The 19,067-nt window shown below is 42.4% G+C and overlaps 1 protein-coding gene across 4 annotated transcripts in view; it reads right to left on the bottom strand.

Moving 5' to 3' along the window:
• Positions 1–348: 348 nt before the first annotated feature.
• Positions 349–19,067, bottom strand: part of SRPK2 (SRSF protein kinase 2) — a 147,937-nt gene continuing 129,218 nt past the window's right edge. For 2 of the 4 annotated variants that reach the window (XM_074144434.1, XM_074144435.1), the window contains 6 exons: positions 18,547–18,647; positions 18,338–18,445; positions 9,347–9,416; positions 8,545–8,637; positions 8,017–8,109; positions 349–1,777 (listed from right to left, as the gene is read on the bottom strand). In XM_074144434.1, coding sequence (XP_074000535.1) covers positions 1,593–1,777; positions 8,017–8,109; positions 8,545–8,637; positions 9,347–9,416; positions 18,338–18,445; positions 18,547–18,647 — 650 coding nt within the window. In that variant the 3' untranslated portion in view covers positions 349–1,592. The remainder of the gene's footprint in view (positions 1,778–8,016; positions 8,110–8,544; positions 8,638–9,346; positions 9,417–18,337; positions 18,446–18,546; positions 18,648–19,067) is intronic. The other 2 variants (XM_074144436.1, XM_074144437.1) reach the window with 1 other exon arrangement.

Raw genomic sequence — 19,067 nt, 5'->3', positions numbered from 1 at the left:
GTCATGGCTAGCAAAGAGTCCAATGACCAGCACAGTCTGAAAAAACAAAACACTTTAATTAGACAACTGCAAGCACCTCAAACAACTGGTTATTGTTACAGCATGGGGCTACCTTCTCACAATCTAGTTATTGCAAAGGCATGTGAATAAATTTCATATGGACAATGTCAAGAAAAAGTGGCACCGTCGTTACACGAAGGTCAGAAGAAAGCTTACATTCATCCCACTGACTTCTAAAAGAGGCCCGAACACACCTCCGGACTGTACATTCTAAACTCTGTATTGCCTATAAGCTTCAGCCTATGCAGCTTTTTTTTTTTTTTTTTCTTCTTTGTTTGTTTAGTTTTTCCTAGGAAACAGGTACTCGTTGCGTGCAGCTCACACGGGGGGTTGGCTGGCTCTTACGGGAAAAAATAAAGCTAGTGCAATTCCTTTGAGAGACGTGTAAAGCTACGAATGGAATGAGCATGATCTTGCTTCCTCGCATTATTTTACCCACTGCGCTGTAAACATTTGCAGCTCTGTCCTTCCTTAACTGATTCCAAGCGCACACTTTTATTATAAAAGATCAGTAAATTCTACACAGAGAGTGGTTCTCATGCTCGACTTTTAATTATTTAATTTTTTTTTTTCCTTAAGGTATAGTACAACTTACAGTGCTTATAAAAAGGCAACACCATATGGTACCATGTCTTCACTATCACATTGTAAGGGAAAATTGCTATTTTTCTTTTCTTAAAAGCACTTAAAATAGGCAAAAGTTCTAAAAGGGAGTGCTAAATGATAATGCATACTTTATTAGAAAGAAGTCTAGCCTTCCTTTAAAGTGCCGTTTGGGGAATGAAATCCTGTAAACCAGAGCCACTTTGTTTAAAATCCAATGAACGGGAACTGCTACAGAATAGAAAGTTTACACAATTCCTTAAAGCAGTTTAAAGTCCACTACATGCAATTGGTTTGCTATAAAGCTCTCTAAAACTTAGTCGCTTTACTCTGAAATTGAGTCCCCGGTCCCATATTTAAATGGAAATAAACATTTACAGGGTGCATTTACATACACTATAATACAAGAATGACGTCCCTTTGCCAGAAGATAAAATTGTACAATTCCTCGCCGTAACTCGGTTCTCACTTGATAAATTTCTTACGCTCGTAAATTATATAATATGCATCAGCTAAAATATTATTATTCTTTTTTTCATAAATAGTTACAAAACTTGCCAAAACACATGGGGGGGGGAAGTTTCCTTTGTTCAAAAATCTGACGTCTGAATGCCACACAACACGAGAAACAATGCTTAAAGACACGGTAAGTGGTTGGTTTTTTTTCTCTGAAGAAAGTGGGTGAGTAAACTACCAGCCGAAGACAAAAAGACTACCCTTCCCCAAGAACACAGTGCACAAAAAGCAAAATGTCAAACAGTACCTCAAGCAAAACAAAGGTCTGAGGATTGAAGCCAGCTCGCGTGTGATCCTGCTAAAGAATTTGTGACAGTCACCGTTTAGGTCCGATGCACTGGAAAGGGATTGCTGGCTTTTTTTTTTTTCTTTTTTTTTTTTTTTTTTTTTTTTTTAACAGCTGGGAGACTCTGCTAAGAATTGAGCCAGGGATGCCTCAGGCATTCTCCAGCTGAAGCGCGTTTCTCCGGGACCATTTCGAGCATGGGGATCAGGAAATCTGTAAACTGTGCAGCATCTTCGTGAGGCCAACCATACTTCTCCACAAGCACATCAAAGAGACTCCAGGGTTTCAGCTTGGTGATGTGTCGGAGCTCTCCTGCGAACAGACAGATTACTGCCATTAGGAAAAATAACTCCTTACCCCTGCTGGCGACCAATCCCTGTTTTGTTTTTCTGCCGACTCTGCACTGACAGCACCTTGACCAGGCTGAGAATCGTTATTCAGGAAGGGCAGCACCTTGCAAGCTTCCTTGAGGTCCTCAAAGGAGACGAGTATCGTCCGATGTCAAACCCAAGAGACCATTCCCACAGCAAACTGCGTGTCACACCCGGGCTCTGCTGTACGCAGCGTTTCTGATTGTTCCTGCTGTCTCCGTCCTGTCTCCCGCACACCAAGGCGCTCACCCACACGGGCAAAGGACACCGCAGGCCTTTCGTTCTTAGTCAGCCAAAGAACACAAGTCCTACAAAACCGCTCCAATCCTAAGACAGAGCTCTCGGCAACGCAGGTCACTGCCTCGCCACGAGGCGTTTGGCGACAACACAGCAGAGCAGCGAGTCACTGCCAACCAAACCAAGCCCAGAGGTTTGGGAGATTCTGCTCCACCTCCCAGGCAAACACACCCCAGAGCCCCAGTCCGAGTCCTTCCTCAAGAGGAAGACACCTGCTGCTGCCTATGTCTCCTTCAACCCACCACCACAAGCGGTGGCAGCAGCCAGCTGCAGTATTTGAGCTCCATCAAAGAGGGGGCATATGGCCAACCCGGCGATGTGTTTCCCACCAAAACAAATGAAGGAGGCAAGAACCTTTCTGCCATTCAAACCAGCAACATCAACCAGGCCTATCCACAGGTCACCCAGCACGATGGGGAAGACGGACTCTTCTGGTTGCTCCCTGCCCCTCCATTGCCATCTCCCTCCTTCCCAGGCATCGATCTGAGCCAGACAGTCTCCATGTGTCACTACAAAAAGCACTTCAGAGATCCCTGTGGTGATTCTGGATGTCCCCTGAACCACTGCAGGTGATGGGTTCTCAGCGGATACTGAAGCCGTCCGTGAGTCACTCAGCTTGCCAAGCTCACTGCACTGGCCAGGATGGGGGCACGCAGGCCACACTACTTTTAAGCGAAGTGGTTTGGCAACTTGATTGTTGTACCTGGCTGTAATCTACTGCCCATAAAATGCCATCAGGCGTCAGCTCGGCTGAGTTTCTGTACATCCCTGTGGGCTACAGAAGTTCCAGGGCAGGAGAAGAAACCCATGTCTTCAGACTGCCCCCAAGAGTCTGAGCATCTGAATGCAACCGATTAAAACTGCCAGACGCGCAGCAGGACACGCTTCTGCTGCCTCAGGCCACAGCAGAAGGTTAAAGCCTGGGTGCAACACGTGAAAAAGCAGTTCTCTGGGTGCTACCATAAAGACCCCAAAAGAGCATGTGTGCAAACGGCTGATCACTAGAGAGAGAGACACCTGCTGGTAACAGAAAGTCACGATGTGCTGCCCACAGCTGGCCCACTGTCCTCTTCCCTTTCCACCTCGCAGGGTGAGAGGGGTGCAGAGATAGAGAGGGATGAGAGCACAGGGCGTATCCTGCTGGTTTATGCCTATACAGTTACAGCACAAGTGTGCACCATCAGTATCCATGAGTCAAAAACAAAAAAAAAAAGGGCTCTGCTTTGGGCCCATACTGTCCCACGGGATGAACGCACAGGAAGGACCGCACATCTCATCTCGGAGAAGGGTATTCATTTCCTGGCTCACTCTCAGCCCTTTAAAATCTTTGCGCAGCTCCGAAATTTCAGTGCTGAAAATCTTACCCTTTTGAAGGTCTCCAAAAGTGTGTATCGGTGACTAACAAGAACAGGAAATAAACTTTCTAATAAGAATGCATAAACTCAAATATCGTCAAAAAGCGATAGAAAATAGTAACTCCCTATTGACTGCAAGCAAAAAATGGTTAAAATAAAAAGAATAAAGCCAGCTGTGCCCGCAGCTTCTCCAGCTTACAGCATTCATTGCAAGGGCTGCCATCACCATCTACCAAACTAGACTAACTTTGGGGGAGTGTGTGTGTGTTTTTCCACGCAGCACCGCCTCCACCTTTGCATTGAGGTTAAGTAGTTTTAGGCATCCTCCCTCCCACAGGTTCTATAAAGTAAGATTGGTATCAGAGCAAGATGAGGCTCCTGGTGAGTTCACACTGTTTGAATACTCTTCTGATTTTGTAAAGTAGAGGCCAAATTTGAAATGCCCAGTTTCAGCCCAGCACACCCTGGGCAGCACGACATCCTGCAGTGTTTTTCTGCTGACGAACAAACTATTTTAGCACTACGGGCTGAAGTTAAATTCCGTGAAGATTGTAAAAGTCTTTAAGAAGATGGGATACAGTAAAAATTAGCTGTGTGGGGGCCAAAGAATTAAACTACTGCTTCAGTTTTCAATAAAGATCATGATGCTGACCATGGAATCAAAACAGGGTAAGTAAAAGGCAATTAACACAACTGAGGTGCATGAAAAACTCAAAGGATTTATTTTAATGTGGTGGGTCCATCTCATTTCCATCCTAAAGCACTGGAGAGCAGCACAGGAAATGGAGGTGTCTGGCAACATGTATTTTCATCTAGTTCCTGAGGTTTGTACCGTGTAGTTGGAAGACAGCAAGACAGTACCTGTATCTAAGGAAGAAACGAAAAGTACAGGCCCACCAGGCTGACACCATCAGTACTCAGGGCATTAACATGAATTTTCGAAGAAAGGCTAAAAACATAAGTGAAAACTCCCTAACAGAAGCTCTCTAAAGATTTTTGATAGTGAGACACACAGGAAATAACTGGAGAGGACAAGAGCTGTCAGAACTATAGAACCCCTGTGGCCGAAGCAGAGGCAGCAACGGACCTTCTGAGAAATGGAGCATTAAGTCAGAAAAAAAATTACTAAAGAAATTTCTGAAGGAGCTGGGGGGGGGAAGATGCTATTTAAAGCTTTTTTCTCTGCTGACCATAGTACAAAAACAACAGAGGTAGTCTATGAAATTTGTCAACGACAGATTTAAGATGTGTCACCAGGCAAGAGGAGGATGGGTTATTGAACAGTAAGAACCGGATGACGCGAAGGACTGGGGAAGCAGCAGTGGGATATAATCTGCTACTACGTATTTTGAGGACATGCTCCTGATAACTAATGAGAGAACAGCTGGTGAGGCCCCACAGTACAGTAGATGGAAGCGAGGGAGGTGGAGGAAAGCCCTCTCCTTCCCTTCCAGGACGTTCAATCGGAAGCAGTGCTTTTCCTTGTTCCAACTTCCAATGGGAAAAGCCAGTCCTAGCCAGCATCTTGCACAGGATTAGCTCACAAGGAAACAGTACCAGCAAAGACCAGAAGAAAAATAAGAGGGACCATGGTCTATAAACAACAAAAAGGTTTTAAGTTTTAGTGCCAAAATGCATTAGTCATTTTTACAGACAAAATAGCTGCCATGGAGGTGCTGGAGAAAAGGACTCATTGGAGTTATTACCGGGCTCAGTCAAGATGAGACCCTATAAAAAGATTGCGTGCATTTGTGTTCTGGTGATTAAGAAGTAACTTATAAATGCTCTTCCTTTTTCAAATGCACCCTTCTATTTGAATGTCACAAACTGCTTCCGGCAGTTACTGAGGAGAGACTAGATCCTGTAAACTCATTAGCTGATAATACTTTTCCTTTTGTGCCTGTGACTACAGTGGAGCAATTCAAATGGTTAAAGCTTCTCTCTGAGGCTGAACTTGCCTACAGACAGGAGAAACACACAAATTGTGCCTTCTTGATTTTCACCCGAGGCCAATGTTTTCAAAACAGGAGCCTACAGGTAGATTTCTACACCCACCTTTACACCACAGCGGGAAATCTGCACAAGAGCCTCAGGCCTGAACTACATGGCCTCTGATCTCAAGTGCTCGGGCCACGAGCAGATGAGTACAAAATGCAGCAGCTTGCTGGCCAACTATGAAGCCTGTCATTCCCTGCCAGCCCATCAAGCGCAAATCCCTCCTGGGGCACCAGTGGCCAGGAAAAAGGAAAAGGATCTCTGGTGCCCAATTCAGTGAAAAAAAATCTCAAGTAAGTGAGCAGGAAACTCACCACCTCCATTTTTCCACCACAAAGCATTTCAGTTTTCCTGAGCTGCAATGGTTGAATAACTGGTATGGTCTGAAAGCACAGCTCGGCCTATTTCTCCTTCATCTTGCATTAGAGATTTTCTGTTTTGAGTAGAACAGGTGGAATCCAGTCTCAAGCTTCCATAGCAAACTTGCATTTACATTTTGTGTGGTGGGTGAACCAAGTCTTTCAAACTGCTTAAATCCTACCCACAAGCCAGGGCAGATGGGACCTCTGAGGAACGTCACTTGAAGTTCAGGCCCTAGAGGACAACAGTGACACTTTGCAGTGGAAGATCCTCATGGAAGCATGTGAAACTCTCCACCTCATGGGAATTTTACAAACTGCCCTCTTCTGTGCACCACAAACGCTGTGGTTATTGTGTAACTGTTCGGTCCTTTTAACGTTCTACGATGTCATTAGAAAACGCCAACCCATCTGGTGTAAAGTCAAAATCAGGAACATGAGATATGCTTTAAGGGGCGTCAGGCTGATGGGTCTTCCCAATTCAATGCCTGCCTCTGACAGTGGCCACAAGGAGCGGTGGGGAGGGCAGAGGAGCCCTTCTGCAGGCCCTGCCGTCACTCCAGCAGGTGCCATCCCTGCCGGGGGGTGCCAGAGGTACCTCCTGCCCAGACCTTCTACCGCTTTATACATTTACAGACCCGTTCGCCCCGAGTTTGTTCATCTCGGTTAACATGAGATTGTTTCTGAGCCTGCTGAAACGGCCTCTCCCTACACACCCACGGCAGCAGGCTCCTGAGACCCACTGCCTGCAGCACAGGGAAGCGCTCGTTTTAAAGCCACCCCCTGCGAGTTCCACTGGCTGTCCCCCAGCTCTCATACGGTGGGTGCTGGCAAACAACAGTTCTGTTTTCCGCTTATCCACTGATTTCCCGATTTTTTAAGCCTGTATTATTCCTCCAGCCACCTTCTCCCCTCCACGCTAAGAAGCCCCAGGCATTTTAGACTCCCCCATATTGCAGTTGCTCCATCTCCTTGATGATCACTGCTGCCCTTCTTCACAGTGTTTAACGCCGTTACATCTTCCTTAAGGCAAGGAAGGCAGGCAGGGGTCCCTGCCCTACCAAAAATAACCACACAGAGAACAGGCGGCTCTCATGCAGGGGGCGATGAACGGCTGGATTGTCTCCTGCCCTGTGACTCCAACCACGTCCAGCACAGCACAGCCCCACCACCTTGGCCCCCCTGGCACTCCACCTGCCCGATGGGACTGGCTGGCACTGGCCCTGCCAACGGGGTGTGCACTCGGGTACATGGAGTCACAGGCAAGAGGGACACCACAGCATCGTTCGGCAGGAAAGCCCACTCGCCAGCTGTGGCTGACAGCCCCAGCTGTTCCCCCACCACGTAACGGGATGCTCCTGACATACCCTGTCCCTTGGTACTCAAGTATCAAGGGCTGTCTCACACATGGAGGGGACAAAAGACACTTGAAGCATCACCACATTCCCTCATGAGTCAACAACCTGTCTTAAAGCGCAGGCTGAGCAAAGACAAAGCGCAAAAAGATAAAAGAACCGCAACACCCCGTGCGTTTGCTCAGATTAATTACATTCTTGTAGGAATTGACGAGGGTTTTAATTTTCGAGGGGTTGCCCTCCTGTACAATGCCAAACACAGCTCAGTCATCCTGCAGCTGTGGCGCTTGGGCATTACGGTGATTCGGAGGGTTTGAAGTGAGACAGCACAGTGGCTTCTGCCATCCCTGTGTCACAGCACGATCCTTCCTGCGTGCCTTCTCTTCAGGAAGGTTACAAGGATGTGAGGACTAACTGCACGCAGCTGTGTGTCTACTGCCCAGGTATTCCCTTCCCACCTCAGTACCATCTGAGGGACCACTATGTGCAATCAGAAGTAGCTGACAGGTGATTTTCCACATCACAGGCTGTGCATCACTTGATTAAGTCCTTACATTACATGAACACCAGACAACAGACTCACACAGACATTTGTTAACATCCACAATTTGTTGAGTACATCCCAAAATGAATTTTAAATGAAATATTGAAACGAATACTGCAAACTGGCTTTTCTCAGAAAGCCAAGTTTACACCAAAATTCTTCTTTGATAAGAGCTCTTCATTTAAACGGATATATTTCTTCAGTACCCATAAATGAACATATTCTCCTTTTGGATAGTATTATGCTTTAAATTAGTGTTGCATAAATACCGTTACCTTTTTTGGTGAAAAACTCCTTGGAATATTTCCCCAACATAGCGTATTTTCGAGGGATTTTTCCCAGCAGTTCAATGATCAATGCTATGTGGTCTGCATTGGAGAACATTGCCAGCAAAACAGAAACATACAACAGTTTAATCAGTACATTGCATGCACACACTAACACTGGCCCGGTACAGACAGAAATAGATTGATCCTGGTAAAAAAAGACTGTGCACACTGCTCAGTGGCTAATTTGGAAAGATGCTTTCAGCAAAACTTCCTTCTCAAAACAATGTTTGAGTATCAGCTGCTAAAAACAAGCTTTGCTACGTAATTTAAAAATGTACCAATAGTTATTGTTCAGAAAGTTTAGCTAAAAAAAATAGTAAAATTGGTCACAGATTCTTGTGTATTTTGTTTTTCAAAAAGAAATTTTTGGTGTGTGATTTCAGGAAATGTTCCTCAGTGGGACATGATACAACCAGCAACAGCAATTCCACTTCTGTCTGCATCACGGCACCTTTCAAAAAGAAGAGGTACTACCTCTGCGATTGAAGAATTCCCGAGAATATTTTCCAGATAGAGCAAAGTGCCTTGGGATATTGCCTAGCAGCTCTATGATGTGTGCTATGTGGTCTATGAGGGAGAGAAAAAAAGGATACGGGAGTGGAAGGGGCAGGGAAAGGATGGGATAAAAAAGAGGAAAGAAACTGGAATTAGTAAAAAATCAGAAATAGTTTCAAATCAACAATGTTTGCAGCAAATCCATGCAGAGGTTTCCAGGATCAGCAGAGCTCTGGCATCATTAGTAGCATTTAGGAACAATGAATGATGCCCACATTACCACTGCAAAGAGCATTTACAAGCAAACAAGCATGAAAATGGACAGGTATACAGATGGAAGCAGGAGTTAATTCTGATTTAAAAAAAGAAATTAGTAATTACCTAATTCAAATAAAAATACACAATGTAAACATTATTCCAGTGTCACTCTTATAAAGAGAAAATACTATAAAGTTCAAATTTGTTGTTTCTTTTCTAAACTAAAATGTTGTTATTCTCAATCAGGTTTCCACACATATGCAATCTTACAAGAAGGGCAGTTTAATTCCTTCAGGCAGTTGTTAAGTAGATGAATATCTGCAGAAGGGAGTTTTTGCCCACCCATTGCTAGTGATGGAACTTAAAACTAAAAAGAAAAAAATCGTATTTATATTCTGAAAACGATGTGTATGAACAGTTCACTCAAATACAAAACTTAACCCCACTGTAAGCTCACTGGAAATTTAAGAAGAAGATTGTGAAAATATACAGAAACTCATAAAATATCTCAAAAGATTCATACCTTCATCCCTGGAATAGTCTTCACCAGAGTGTGGTTCAAACAAATAATCTCCAGTTGCTAGCTCAAAAGCCTATAACATAACAGACATATTTATGGGTATTTCAGAAATATTGTTTTTAATCTTTAGATGTCAGCAAAACATCACAACTATCTCAGAACCAAGAGGGAATTAACATTGAAAGCTAAAGGCCTACAACTGGATCTGAGACCGAGAGGCCACTTACCTGGGGACCATCATACCTGTGGTGCAACCACAGCATGAACCCAGGGCTCTGCAGAGAGCCCCGCATCCAGCCCCAAGCACACCCCACCAGAACGAGAGGCTGGAGGTTTGGCAACAGGCAGCATGCCCAGACCCCAGGCGTTTCTCTCTACTCAACCAGGATGAACAGAGGAGATGGACAAGGAGTGTGGAACCGCGGTCCCTCCCCAGCCAGCAACCCTTGGGACTCTACCAGCCGACCAGGGTCGGTCCTGTTGCAAAGTTCGGGAGGCAGCAAACAGCATCCAGCTGCGAAGGAAGCAATTCCAAACAGATCGACTGCACAGGGGCATGACAGGGGCATCAGTGTAAGCTGCCGTTAAACACATTTTAACACTAACGTGTTGTCTGTTGGCCATGTTAAAGATGCGTGAGTTAATGAAGCTGAGAGAGGTATTTCCAAATATATAATAAGGAGCTAGACTTGTATCTGAAGGCTAATTATGTGTCAGAGATTGCATGGTGGGGACTGATATAATAAAAGTCTGAATCAGAAAGAAAATCCATTTATAACTATAGTTAATCACTTGAAACTAGCAAACAGGGTAAGCTTCCTTGATGACTCTAAATCCAGGACAGTTTTTAAAAAGGTATTTCAGTTGAATCAGAAGTCATCAATAAATACTTGCAATCATGGGGTAAAATACTGAGACTGCCGTTGAGGAAAGAATCCAGAGCAGACACCGTGATGAGTGATCCCTCCAGGCCACGGCAATGCTTTGTTGGGATGCTAACTCTATGTTAGGTCAGGACAAAATTAAGTTTCTCTTTATGGGTGTAATGCATATCAAAAGCTGCAAAGCGCTGAAGTATCTGAGAGCCCATACTTATGTACAAACACGGATTCACCTAGTCTAATTTGTTAAACTATTCGCTTTCTGCTCTGGATCACCAATTACCCAATCAGCCACAGGAATCTAATTTTTTCCAGGTGGTTTAAACATCAAACTATTTTCCATCTCCAAGACCGGTGAAAGCATCTGATCCAGAAAATCATTCCAAAAATCAGGCAGAACTCCCTGGCATAGCTCTAGGAGGGGATTTCACTCCATCAGAATATTTACTACAAAATAATTGTCTCCTGAAAACATACACTTTTCTGTTCCAGTTCGTAATCTGGAGTTGTTAAAACACCTATAAATATAGCCTATTTATGGGCACTTGGCTTTTTCAAGCTGTGAACCACAGTGTCATCCAAGTGGGCTATAGCCAAACCAATTCATTGCAATCACATACAGCAGCCAAGAAAGCAAGAATGCCCCTTGTTGACATTTCTGTTGATCCTACAAATGGGCCTTTCATTTCTGAAGTCACTATCACTAATAAACAGTCATTCACTTTTTTTTCTTATTCTACTCTCAGCTCAAGATTGAGAGTTTTTATTTTACAGCTTAAAAAAATCTAAAGGACTTAATAAATTGCCAGGTATTTAAACTGAAGACATTTTTAGACTAGCCAGAAGAGATGACTGGTAGGGATCTCTAAACACAACATGCTGGAGAACAGTTACTCTCTTGAGGTGAGACTGAGAAGCCCCAAGTGTCCCCTCTGTATCTTATGGGAATACATTCAGTGTGAGAGCCAGCCCAGCTTTCCTAGGAGAACACATGCTGATGGGGCTGATTTCTAAGGATATGAAGAAACTCATTGTTATTTAACACGGATTCCTGGAGGACAATGGAAATGTAGCTGAAATGTAGCCACAAAGGTAGACTCCAAAAGAATACAGCTTCTGTCCCCCAAAATGAAGCATTAACAGCTCATTAAGTCTGCATGGGACTAAAAGATTAAATTGGAAAAACTGTGAAAACTGTTCACAGAGAAGCACAAGAAGTAAGCACGCCACTGCGATACACTGAAATTTAGATCTGTTTGTATATAATAAGAGCTGCAAGTCTCACAGACTCGGGATATTTATACCACCCTTTTGCTGAAGAGAAACTAAAGCTTTTCAAAATGCTGCTGCTGCTTCTTTTTTCCTTCTTGTATAACTGACTCCATGCCCAGCATGGGCTGGAGCCACAGCATCTCAGACGTTTGATTTCCTGACTCTCCTTAAAGGACTCTGCACCAAGAATGAAAACACTTCTGCCTCGAATGCACACAGGGTCAGCCCAGAAACAGCCTTGCCTTTTGGGTGCTGCGGTAAATACCTGTAATAACACTTCTTAGCATTCATGCAGGACAATGTCTCAGAGGTTCATCTGTAGCCACCTGGTGATAGGTTCACAGATATTTGTAGGAGGGACTGGCTACACAGCACAAGATAAATGAAATTAATTGGGTGTCATTTAAAAAAGACTAAATCCTTGACCTAGGTTTTTACCACAAAGTGAAAATATCAGTGTTAAAATGCATTAATAAGCAAGTAATTATTCATAAGAAGGACAATGACGCCTCTGGACTGTATCAGTCAGAGTTCTGCTCTTTAAGCTTATGTCAAAAGGTGTAGTGCACCACAAAGCACGTGCAGTCCCGTTAGGGAGTGCCACCAAAAGAAGATCTCTCTGCTGCTGGTACTCAGAACTGCAGCCTTGGCAATGCAGTGCTGCTTTGGACTTCTGGAGCGCTTTTAAGTACTTATCGACACTTTGCACCCAACCTTAGGTACATAAAACCACCCAGTCTGCAATTCTTAGGTGGCTGACACTCTGTGATAAAATCAGGAGGTGGAAACCCTGACGGACAGCAAGTTGAACACAGGTCAGCAGTGCATTCTCATGGTAATGCAGGTTAATCGTATACCAGGCTGCACGTAACAAGCATGTTATCAGCCCTCGATGGGAAGTGACTTCCCCTCTCCTCAGCACTCTCACCTGCATCTGGAAACCTGTGACCACTTTGGGACCACCAGTCTGAGCGAGACCCTGCCAAACTGAAGAAAGACCAGGCAGGACCTCGAGGATGTTAGAGGGCTGAGCAGACAATGCAGAAGGAGAGGTTGGTGGGGCCGTGTTTGTTCAAGTTGGAGAAGGAAAGGAGAAAAGGCAATTTAACTGCAGCACTCCACAGCCTGAAGGGCAGTAAGAGGGAAGACCAAGACATGCTCTTCTCAATGAAACAGACACGAGCAGCAAGATCGGAAATTCCAACCGGATATGAGAAAAAAAACAGCATAGCGCTGGGACAGGCTGCTCAGAAAGGCTGTGGAAATGTCCTGGCAGATAAGTACACCTCAACTGGGTGAGACTCTGAGTAACCTCATCTAACCTGGACGTTAACCTTGGTTCAAGCAGGAGGCAGACTACTAGAGATCCTTTTCAACCTAAATTTGGCTACTGTTTCTATGATGCTACAAATACAGATTAACCATATTTGCTTACTTTCCATTTGAAAATATTAATTTATAAAAACTAGTTTCTTGACAGACACTCCAACTTTGAATTACCATGATCTTTTTTACTTAATGTTGACATTTACCTCAGCAGAAATCAGCATTTCAATTATTAAATGGAGACAACAAATGAGATACAGCATGCTCAACATATGGCACAAAAGCCCAAGGCAATCATCTGTCCTTACTGACTGTACTGGCAATCACTGCTTATCACTTTCGTAAGGTTATCACAGAAAAACAGTCTAGACTGTTCTTCTCCATCTGCAGATGGAGAACCTTTCATATAAATGGTCACAGTGCTGCTTTTGTAGGCTCTGGAGAGGCTGTGATTGCTTTCCTGCCACACAATTGTATATGAACCTACCACAACACTAAACTGTTGGCATCACTATCATATATTATGGATCCATGTCTAATCATGCAATTGGAAATAGCTACATTTTCATTGTGTGACAGCTGTGTACTCAATATGGTGATTGAAAATGGATGCATGCCTAGGAAAAGCTGTCTGGGAGAGGACTGGAGGAACAATTCACTTGGACCGCATCAGCCTCCCTGAATTCCTCTTCTGAAGCACCAGCTGAAAAAGGACAACAAGCTATAGGCCAGAATTATTATTTTGACAGATGAGATCAGGCTCTTGGCCGGAGTTTCTCTGCCCCAGCTGAAATGAAGAGCTGTGAATGAGAAGATTGTAACCACTTTAAAAATAGGCTCAGTGTTAAGAACTCCGTTCCACAGGTAAGTGGGAGCATGGAAAGAAGAGAAAAAAGCTTTTTTATGTACACACACCAGCTGACAGTTTGTTCGCCCATGGACATCTCCCTCTGAAGAGCCAGGCAATGGATAGAATATAAAAGGCATTTGGCATGGTTAGTGCTTGCTAAGAAAGGCCAAATATACAAAACACAGACTGTGCATGGGACGCTTGAAAGGGAAACAGGTTTCTATTATTTGCTGTACTCCAATCTCGGAATCATGCACATGCTGAGTGGTTGCTTTGGAAAGTCAGTTTCTTTGGAAAATCATTTTCTTTTGAGTGTTTCAGGTTGTCCACCCACCACCTTCAAAAAGAGTGTACAGTGATTAATAACAGCATTTTGTACTGTATCTGCCTACTTAAAAATATGTGCATAGTGACTTGAAGTTTTTCTCTCAACCAGATTTTTGATTTTCCATTTTTCCTCAAAATACTGCTTCTATACAGACTGAGGCTTGTCATCACACCTTCAGTATGTGCCACTCGCACATACTAGCATGATGATACTCATGATCCCATGGAGACATGATCATTTCTTCCGTGCTTTCAAGACAGGAAGTCGGTAAGGACAGTTACCTCTCCACCCCACGTTAGAGGACATTATGCAAAGTAGTAAACTGGGGGCTGAATTACAAGCGCTTACATGTAGGTTTAATTTTAAAATTGTAAGCTGCTATATTCTACTCATTCTTCATTCTGTCCCTCCAAGTTCTCTCACATGAATAAAAATCCTCAAAATAAAAACCACCCCTGTGAGCTCACTTGTGTTGTAAAAGCATGTCCCTCATCTTGAAAGCTGTTTGCCTGTCCCCCTTCCCTCTTCACCCCAGTAGTATTTTCTTTCATGACTTGTATTGCCTTTGGATAGATAAAACACCAAGTACAATTTTTTCCTTCCCTGACTTCCTGCTGATCTACAGTTATGATCTATTTGCTAGTTCTTATTATAAAAGGTAATTCAGGAATCACAATTCACCACAAAAGCCACCTCAGGTAAGTGTTAAAAACATAGCCTTGTTAACGTCCTAGCTTGTGACATAGTCATCTCCTCCCCGCAGCTCAAACAAGACTGTACATAATGAACAACACAAGTCAGATGATGAGACTCATCATTTCAGGTGCTTTTCCTGTCTCCAATCCAAAGAGCATAAACAAGGAAAAGCAGTGGAATCATGGTGCTTGCAGTCATTTCCAGGAGCAATACAAAGGGATGCCCTCTGCCAGTACTAACTCCCTTATCTTGCCAGGATTTCTTGGCAGTGGCAGGGGAGTGCTGTGTTCCATGGTTTTCGAGATTTAGGAAATGCTAAATCATGCAGTGCCTGTTCAGTTTCTGCTCCACAGAAAGCAACCCTCTCAATACTGCAAATGTGGAAATTCAGCCTGATAAAATTAAGTAATCAAGGGTGGTTTTGGTCCTGTCAAAGGCACTGCTGGCTGAAAATCTGTTCCTTTTTGTGGGTGCAAATGAGAGATGCACCTCCCTGTTGGCATAATTAAAATAGGGTTTAGTACAGCAAGGGAACACAGAATTTTCTAGAATTTAACAGATGTGGAGAGAGATTCCCAGTGTCCAGCTTTCCATGACAGCAGCTGAGCATCCCACTTAAATAGGCCATGTTGTTAAAAGAAAAAGAAAGGGCACTGTGTGATTTCCTTAGTAAAACTTAAAAATGTCCAGCAAACTATAGCAACAATCACTCAGACCCAGGTGACCAAAGTCTGGGAAAAAAAATTAAGTTACGCTTTGTTGCATTCTTTGCTGAGCAAAGAAGAAACGAACAACTCTGTCATAGTCTGGAAAAACCCACTAGCATCTAACTTCCTTCATTAGCTTCACAGCACATCGCGTGTGTGCTGATTATAAGCCTCCAAAGATATGCAACATCCTCTTTTTTCCCCCGCCCTTTTTCTTGAAGACTCTGAGACTCAGATCACCTGAACAGAGGACTGGTTACTCCCAGTAACCAGCCTGAGGATACTCCCTCTCATCCTTTAAATCTCATTCAAAGAGGTACTTTTCTTGTCTGAGACACAAAAACTGGGCCGTACCAAATCATCTAAAATTAGAAGACTCAGCTCCCAGGTTGCTGGCTTACAATGCTACTTATTCACTGACATAACACCAAAAGAAACAGAACTGTTAAGATTATTAGCACCGAGTTATTTCTCTCTCTTTTGCACTGTTTCTCTTATAATATATGCTATTTGGGTAGAGTCCTTACATGTCTCCCTTTATGTACACTCCCAGAACAAGTAATCCTGATCAGAATTCCTGGCTACTCCGATACTAAAGACAATACAAATAAAGCAAAACTATTATTTCCTGAAAGCTGCATCAAACACATGTTGCTGGTTGGCTAGGCAAAGCCAATCCATATTAGCAGAGCCCAGATGAGGACAGCACTCCCTGTAGACACATACAATGTCCTAGCAGCCAGATTCAGCAGGGGGGGGTAATTCTGAAAGTTGGTGTGCACACATAAACACAGATGCTTTGCACGCTCGGGCACCATTATCAGAGGCTTTTGTTTAAAACCATCATCACCACTATCTCTGTCCTCATTACTGAAGACGACGTAAAATTGATGAGCGAATGATAGGATGAAAAAAGATGAGCTGCCTGCTGCTGTGATACAACACAACCCCCGTGCTTGACTTAACACTTTATGCCATAAATGCAAGCCAATACAAGAACCAGTAGCTCTGCTACTCTCATAGTCAATCCTATCCCCAGTGAGCAAGACTATTTCACAAGCAAGCAAAAGGCAGTGAAAAACCTGAGGCTCAAATGGAGATCAGTAAAGCACAAGATCAAGTTAAGACCTCAGGTGAATCCTGGTCCCATGCATTCCAACCAGTCCTTCATAAAATCTACTAGCCAGGACACATGAAAAGATTGAGGTGTTTTATGTACGCATCTGGAGGCCAACCTCTGACATGGAAATTCTATGGACCCTAAACTAATTCAAAGAAAGGCCTGGTTTTATTGTCATTTTTTAAAAAATAGACACATTATCTAGAATATCTGACACAGTAGTGGATATATAACAGATGGAGAATCTTTTCTGTTTTGCAAGCTAAGTAGTCTTCATGTGTGCTGTTTACTACTAAGCAGAGTGTTCTGGACTGCTTGTGAGCAAGCCCGTTTGGGAGAGTTTGGCAGCCACTCTAATATGAGTGATGTTAATTAATGTGAATGCAAAGTATATTAAGGTAGTATCAAAGCAAAGATGAGATGTTATGCTTTTAAAACCCTTGCTCACAACTGAATCATGGAGCTAGTTCTCTGAACTGGCACTGAAAGAGGGTTCAAATTTTTTTATGTCCTAGACAGCCTTTTTTATGTGGCTTTAGCCACAAGACTGTACATAAAATTAGCAGAGGTTAGGTACAATCTTAAAGGAAGATGAATATAGGGTATTCAATACCATAAAAATGTACTGAGTTCAACTGAGGTTTACAAAATATCAGGTAAAAAGAACAAAAAGTCTCTATAGTAATTTTGTAGTTAGTTAAGAAAAGAATCATTCAAAGAATTAAGGATCAAAACTGTGGAATATTTTCTATGCTTTGTTTTCAATGTAATAGAAAAATTCTACATTTTGCCCCCAAATGGAAGAGTAAATTTGGAAATGGATGTTCTTTTCTGTGTACTAAAGCAAAAGCTCATATTAAACTCAAAAGAAAACATACTTGCAATTTTACTTATGGGTTAGTTACTTCCAACAAATGGCTCGCTGAGCTTATAATATCTGTAGGATTTTATGTTCCTTTCAATCCTCCTCCTCTCCGAGCTCTGCAATTCTTCTCATCACCCACGCCTGCAAACTGTGTCTAGTATTTGAGTCTTCTCCTCCTCCTCACACACTTACTCTTTTCAGACATGTATTTGTAAAATACAAAGATCTGAATAAGTTTTCACTTTTAAAATAGACAAAGTTATTTCTAAAACTATCTTTAATGAGAAGAGGCATGTAGCTTATTTGTCCTCAAAGAGGTATTACAGAGTGTTTCAGACAGTTGAAGGATTACGTTTTTACTTTTTCTATTAAGATTTTAAAAATCTATAATTTCAGTTTTACTGTATTAAAACTAATTCTACAGAACATTACTGTATATTTTGCTAATAGACTAAATTCCTTCTCTTCAAAGTTTAGAATCTAAAGCTGTGATTTGCAAACCTAATCTCATGCATATTTTCACGGCAGTTAGCCAGAATTTCAAGTATTTCACTGTTTGGCTACTTTATGCAAGAAAAAGGAATGGAAACACAGCAAAGAGCAGCACAGACTCTAAGACGGGAAGGAAACATGCAGTTGTACTATTTCAGTTAGACGTTGACATTTCAAATATATATGTATTTCCCTCCAAACTTGCACATTTTTACTGCAAGTTTAAAATGCATCAAATGAAAATCAGAAGTGTTCTCCAAAATACTTCCTTTTGATTAAGAATGCTTGAGAAATAGAAATAAAGGGGAAAAATAATCAGTGACTATCTGATACAACATAATTTATGAGAATGTATTTGTGTCAAAAATGTCAGAACCATCCTCATCAGGTTTCCTCACTAAACAAACAACTGGTTTTAGGAGGTTTATGCTTGTAAAACACATTGTATTGTTCTTACCATACATGCTGTACTCCAGATATCAGCAGGTGTACTGTAACCTGCTCCTATTAAAACCTCTATGGATCTATATTGTCTTGTCTGGATGTCTTCTGTGAAGTGTTTATGCTAAAATAGAAAGAACCACATTAATGGGAAAAATTAACAATAAAAAAAGCCTGTTCTAAATATTGAAGGCTAAATAGCTGAAGTGATGTAACTATACTTACCACCCAACAGGCATTTCCCAGGTCAGCAATTTTAACTCTAATTTTATCTGCATTTCTTGGGTCCAATGGATTCACCAGTAAGTCAGCAGCACGAGTTTTTGCTAACACAAGCAAAATGCAGATTAGTTAGTTTTTTAAACTTACCATTCGTTACCTCTAAGCACTTTTGCCTTGACACTTTCTCCAGTTTTTTAATACATTGAAGACATCAAAATAATTTGCTGAATGTTATGAGAAATTTAAGCAATATAAATAGGATTTCTTACCTTACATTTCAAGTGCAATTTTTTTACATGCTTTGACCGCATGTAAAAACATGTAAAACAAATGTAAAAACAAATGATTATTATTAGAATATCCAGAGGAGCTTCTAAGCAAAAACAGTGCATATGTTTCCAAGAATAGATTCACACAGAAAATGGTGAAATCCAAACTTCAAAAACTCCACATGAAAGATGCATTCTTTGAACAGTTTGGTTGAGAAAATATATTCTGCACTTCCATTCTTGGCTAAGGTAAAT

The sequence above is a fragment of the Numenius arquata genome, chromosome 2, assembly GCF_964106895.1.
Source record: "Numenius arquata chromosome 2, bNumArq3.hap1.1, whole genome shotgun sequence".
NCBI classification, from domain to species: domain Eukaryota; kingdom Metazoa; phylum Chordata; class Aves; order Charadriiformes; family Scolopacidae; genus Numenius; species Numenius arquata.
Note: the sequence above shows the minus strand (reverse complement) of the source record. Positions and strands in the feature narration are given on the sequence as shown.